This window comes from Lactuca sativa, chromosome 6, assembly GCF_002870075.4.
Source record: "Lactuca sativa cultivar Salinas chromosome 6, Lsat_Salinas_v11, whole genome shotgun sequence".
Lineage (NCBI taxonomy): Eukaryota > Viridiplantae > Streptophyta > Magnoliopsida > Asterales > Asteraceae > Lactuca > Lactuca sativa.
The window spans coordinates 194,191,668-194,198,274 of NC_056628.2; the positions used below are offsets into that span (position 1 = coordinate 194,191,668).

A 6,607-nucleotide genomic window follows, 5' to 3' on the forward strand; every position below is an offset into this window, starting at 1 on the left:
AAAGTTGTTCATCTTTTAGGTTGGCCCTTTTCCCCAACCCATTTTCCATGTTGCGATTGTTGATTGTGCCCCTCCACTAGAAAAGTTATATGTGTATTCAGCATTATACATATTTTCAATGTGCCCTTGATGAATGACATGAATCACATGTCACACGTATAGATATTTACTTACACTAATCCTTTAAATAATATATAATAATGCTTTCACATAACTTTAGGATCAATACCCATAGGAAACATAACATTATAACTATGACATAAGTGGTTATTTACTTATTTTTATAAGTGAACTAGATTGAACTGAATGTAGAACTATTTTGTGAGGCTATTCACGGCCTTTACACTGATGAAGAACACATTCAAGTTTTTTAAACAAATTGTAATCTGTCCTATTGATATTATGACATAAATATCAATCTATGACATGTTAAACAACATTACAAAATTGGCATGTTATGTATAAAAGAACACAATTCCTTTTTGTGGCATTTGATCTATAAGCTATGTGTGATCTATGAGAAGGCTATATGTATGTAGATGATGGACCTATAGAAGTCTAGAACTTTGTATAGGACCATTTATTTATGTTATGCTATACACCACAACTTTTCATCTCAGTGGTCACAACTCACAAGGTTTCTTTTGATCTCCTTATCTAACATTGGAAGTGGACATATTGAAATCAATCCATTAAGTAATTTTTTCTGAATTTGGTGATTAAAGTTCAACAGTTGTATGAATTCTTTCTAGCATAGTTTTTAGATTTCGAATTTGAAATTCAGTAGTTCATATGAACTTATGTTCAACACCCGATTCGTGAATTCTGTTGGGAAACCCTAATTTGCTATTGCAAAATGAAGCATGAATGAACTAATCGATGAAGTTGTATTAGATACATATGGATGATGTAAAATGAGGATGAAGATGAACATTCAAATTTCGAATAATAATAGGAAAATCATTTAGGTTGTCTACGAAGAATAGTATACACACTGCTTTCACTGCGAAATTCATAGAAATCAAAGTAGAAATTTAAGAAGATGTGATATATAACATATTAAATCCCAGAACCCTCGAACAGATGTACGATTAAGACAGAAATCCATAAAAGTCAAATGAACATACGCATCGATATTTTAGATCTGAAAAACAGATAAACAAGCACTCATCGAAATCAAAACCCTAGAAATTAACTGAGCAAACCGATAAAGATACAAATGTGAAACCCTAACCGTTTGCAAAAGCTCTAAGATTAGGCTTCCACGGTCGAGCTTTCTCCATCCTGAGCAGAAGAATCGGTGGTTGCACCGTCCTTTTCATCTGGAGTCAGGGAGGCAGCTGATGAGGCAGATCTGGACTTAACGGTGTCAAGCATTCGCTTACTGATCTCTTTCGAGTAACATTGAAGGATCTCGATTCCGTCGTCGTTAGCAGCGACAGGTGAGGCGGAGGCGGCATTAAAGGCGTCCTCCTCGATGCGACTGGCGACATCGGCGGCCTCATCAGCAGGTACTATTCCATAACGATCGGAGAGGACAGATTTGTCGGAAAGTGTCTCGATGAGACGCTTGATGACGGCGTCGCGAGTGCGTTGCGTTGGCGGCCAAATGCTGAAGCTCATCTTTTCCAGCTTCTTCACTGTCTCATCGACTGACGGCTTCGCCTGTTTGACGGTGATATCGGAATCTTCTCCGGCGGCAACTGTTGTCGTTTGTTCCTCGGTTTGGTCCGTCATATTCTCTCTGAGTTTTGTTGTGTCGAAGACCGAGTTGGAAGTAAAGAAGCGAAAAAAGGGATGACACGTATATATTAAGGATACAATTTTTTTTACACCCCCTACACTATACTTTTTGGTTAAGATAGGTCCCTTACAAATTAATCCTTGTAAAATCTCATCCGTTAATTACTATTACAACGTCCTCCCACAGTTTTTTTTTTATCAAATATGTATATTTTAAAATTTTAATAGGTATAGTTTTAAAAATATTTATTAGATAGGTGTAGTTTTAAATTTTATATTTTTCTAAAACTTTAAGTTTTTTTCAATTTTCATATGTTTTAATATCTTTCTTTTGACTTTTTATAATTTTTTGCTATTAATTCATTTATGTGAAAATAGATCAACATACTAAAACTAAAAGAAAACTTTTTCTATTCGAACGTTTACAACATCCTAAATAGCTTTATTACAAATATTGATTATGGAAATCATATTTAATATCTTAATACCTAATTACATTTTTAGTACCTATAGTATATTGATTTCTTTGGATATGTTTATGATATATGAGGTATCAATTATATCCAAGCCAATTAGTTCCCAACAAGATTTAGGTGTGGTGTTTCTGGCTGAACATTATTTAGGTCCAGTTTGATAGTTTCTGTTTGTGAAAGTTTTCTGACTGGGAAAGAAACCATGTTGTTTGATTGTACATCTGATTGATTGTGCTGAATGATGAAAAAAAGTAATAATTCAATAAAAAAATAAATTTTAAAAAAGTTATTAAAAAAAATAATAACCCAAGAAAGAAAGAAAGAGGCGGAGTTTGGTGCGTAATTGTCTTTCCAGCCCATTCAGCCAGAAAGATATGATTTTGGGCTTTCTGGGAAAGATATATCTTACCGGAAAAAGACCAATTTTTGTGCAAATCAAACACTCTTTCCGATCCATTCAACCAGAAAGATTTGTTTGGATCTGGAAAGATGTGTATCAAACGGGACCTTAGTGATATGCAAACCATATGAAGATAAATTTCAAGCTATGCTTTTAAAGATTATGTAACCAAAAAATCTTGATTTGAACTACTAATTTATTATGTTCATGTTTAGGTAACATAATACTGTCGCAATGAATTTGCATTGAATAAAATAATTGATGAATAATACGTAATTTTGAAATTAAAAAGTTAAGTATGGAATGATATAAAATATTTGTTTTACTTTATTAAATTGTTATTAGAAAAATAATAATCAGAGATGATGATAAAAAATTGTAGAACGATATAAAATCTTTATTTAGTAATTAAAATTTGAAAACACACATATTTGGTCAAAAATTTTATTGTTCCAAAAGGGAGCTCTCCCGTATTGTTCGAATTCATCAACCAGGTTAATCAAATATACAACTAGGTGTGAGACCCGTGTATTACACGGGTTTATAAAAAAATTTAATATAAAATTATGCATGACATATTTTTTAAAGTAATAATTTTACATAAATACAAGGAATATAATAAATAAAGTAAATAATAAAGGTTGTAGAGCATTTATTATGAAATTCAATAGAATGATATACTTTACATATATAAATCTCATTAAAATGTGGCTTTTAAATTTAAGAAAAATGAAAAATTTTAAAAAATGACAAATGGAAAAGAAATAATTCAAAAACTCTTAGAAAATGGCATGTGTCAAATTTAATGAGAACATGACATTTGGCAAAATTGATTTTCATTTATTAGGTTAGATTACTAATAACTAAGATATCTACAAATAGAAAATATGTTAGTTTTATTAGGAAAAATATAAATTATGATGTATACTCTTGATTATTATTTGATTTAATTAAATATTATCAAAACTATTTAAAATAGAAATATTGCTATACATCAATAATTTTATATGTATGTGTAAAGTAAAAGTTTGTTATTTCATTTTAACAGATAAGTTTATAAAAAGTAAAATAATCAATTAAATAGGTTTAAATTAAGTAAAATATATTAAGTTAATTTACTAAGATTTTAAACATGGTTAAATTGTTATTCTGAATACGTTATATAAATATAAATATTAACAAATACTTATAAAAATACAATCCAGAACCTCCGAGTACACCCGTACTTCTATGTATGCGCTTACATAATCAAACCAAAAGTGCTGGGAATTATTTTGAAATCTTATGTAAATCGAGGGACTAAGTCCAGAGAGAGACGTTTGCTGAAGAAATATCAATATAATCACGTTGTTTTATATGGCCCAAATCCAATTGTATGGTGTTTTAAAACAATTGTTCACCGAATAGAAATCTGGTCATTCACGTTGTTTTATATGGCTAAGACATATCAATATAATCATGTAACACATTGTTAGAGAAGATATTTTAATTTATGGCTGATAACACAAATCACAATCCATATCAAAACGTGAAAATGATCCATATTATCTTCATTATTCTAATAATCCAGACTTAGTTCTTGTCTTGCAGATTCTCACCGGTGAAAATTATGCATCATGGAACAGATCTATGACAATTTCATTATCTGTAAAGAATAAGACGGATTTTGTTGATGGAACTCTTCTAAGCCAAGCTAATCCTGATCCAGTACAACTCCATGGATTAGAAATAAAAACATCGTTATATCTTGGCTGCTCCATTCAATTTCTAAGGAAATTTCTGCTTCGGTGATATATTTTGATACAACTAAGGCAATTTGGAAGGAACTCAAAAGACGATTTCAACTGGATAACGGTCTAAGAGTTTTCCAATTCAAGAGAGATCTCATGAATCTTGTTCAAGGTCAAGATTCTATTAGCAATTACTTCACAAAGCTAAAATTCCTATGGGAAGAGTTAGTTAATTACAATGTTAATTGCACATGTGGTATGTATATTTATGGTAGTGTTAGATAATTCGAACAAGCTATGAGTTTTCCAGATTGGATTGAATGAGAGTTATGTACAAGTTCGTGGTTAGATCTTGTTAATGGATCCTATTCCATTTGTAAACAATATTTTCTCTCTAATTATTCAAGAAGAGAGAGACAACGTGATGTTGGAGTGATGCAGTCAAACGCCTCTCCTATGGATTTCAACATTCGCAGTAACGACAATAATCCAACTACCACTGGTAACAAGTCTCGTCCTAATCAGAATTTCAAGAACAATGGTAACAAATCCTCTTTTTGCACTCATTGTAAACGATATGGACACACACAAGAAAAATGCTATCGTGTACATAGATTCCTCTGAGTTATAGAAACAATCAATCCATAAATGATAAGAGAGTTAATTCAATGGCTTTCAATCCAATTAACTCATCTTCTAATCAATACAACATTTCATATACTAGTGATGTGATGATAAGTCTTACTAAATCACAATGTTAGCAACTTATTGCTATGTTATCCGGAAAATTAGCCTCTACTAATGTTGTCACAACTATAGATGAAATGCACATTGGTACTCATTATTTTCTTAACCTAAATTTTGGACATTATAAGTTAAATTTTTGGGTTTTAGACTCGGGTGCTACTTGACGTATCTGCAATAATAAGCAATTATTTTTTGACTTGAAACATATCACAAACACTAGAGTTCTTTTACCAAATCAGTCCAGAATGTCAGTTCATTTAATGGGAAATATCAAATTAAGTGATGCTCTTTTTCTTAAGGATGTTCTTTTTGTCCCAAAATTTGAACTCAATCTTATTTCAATTACATCACTAACTTCAGCAAAGACTATCTCAATGAAGTTCTATCATGATTGTGCTTCTATTAAACATATTTAAACCAAGTCGATGATTGGCAAGGGTAAAGTACAAGCTGGACTCTATGTACTGCAAGAAGATTTTGGTACCATTTTGCCATCTATCATGCCCATACATGTTAATGTTGTTGTTTCATGTCACAAGTGGCATCAATGTTTTGGACATCCTTCTACAAATATTGTTGTTTCATGTCACAAGTGGCATCAATGTTTTGGACATCCTTCTACAAATAAACTCAAGATGGTGGATCAAATTCTTGCTTCTAATAAGGACTTATATTATATTCCCTGTTCTATTTGTCCACTAGCTAAACAAAAGAAGTTGTCATTTCCTTCTTTGAACAATATTAAATCAAAACCATTTGATCTTGTAAAATTGTGATATTTGGGGACCTGACAATGTTAATTTTCATTAAGGATATAGGTACTTTGTTGCTTTATTTGATGATCATTTGCGTTTTACTTGGGTTTACTTGATAAGAAAGAAATCTGATGCATAATTGGTTGTTCCAATATTTTTTTTTCTTATGGTTAAAACTCAATTTGATTTAACCATCAAGACCTTCAGATCTTATAATGCACAAGAGTTATCATTTACATAGTTCTTCATGAACAAGGTACTCTACATCAATTTTCGTGTGTTTAAAGACCACAACAAAATTTAGTGGTGGAGCAAAAGCATCAACATCTTTTTATATGTTGCTAGGGCCTTATACTTTCAATCCAAAGTACCCATCACTTATTGGTCAGAATGTGTCACACCCCGAACCAGACGACGGAAACGTCTGAGGGCTCGCGTGACTTAAATTGAATATCATCACAATGAATATACATGAATCATAACATAAACATCACCATGCATCAATACATTACAACTGGCATTGTTCACATCAAGTACATTGTTTAAACATTACATATCCATAACATAAATTGTTTGATAGTTTTCCAAAAGCATAATACCCTAACATACTTGGTATTACTCCTCAGCTTACCTGTTACCTGAGAATACAAGTTATTTTGAAAAACGTCAACATATGGAATGTTGGTGAGTTCATAAGCATGGTTGTTATAAAAACGTTTTGTGTAGTTTATAAAACCCAGAAAATCCGATATTTTCTGA

The 6,607-nt window shown here is 31.4% G+C and overlaps 1 protein-coding gene across 1 annotated transcript; it reads right to left on the reverse strand.

Moving 5' to 3' along the window:
• Window positions 1-1,027: 1,027 nt before the first annotated feature.
• On the reverse strand, window positions 1,028-1,785 carry LOC111908811 (MFP1 attachment factor 1). The gene is made up of 2 exons (XM_023904609.3): window positions 1,235-1,785; window positions 1,028-1,144 (listed from the first exon to the last, which is right to left on the reverse strand). The coding sequence occupies exon 1, from the start codon at window positions 1,735-1,737 to the stop codon at window positions 1,255-1,257; it is 483 nt and encodes a 160-aa protein (XP_023760377.1). The 5' UTR covers window positions 1,738-1,785; the 3' UTR covers window positions 1,028-1,144; window positions 1,235-1,254.
• Window positions 1,786-6,607: the final 4,822 nt, after the last annotated feature.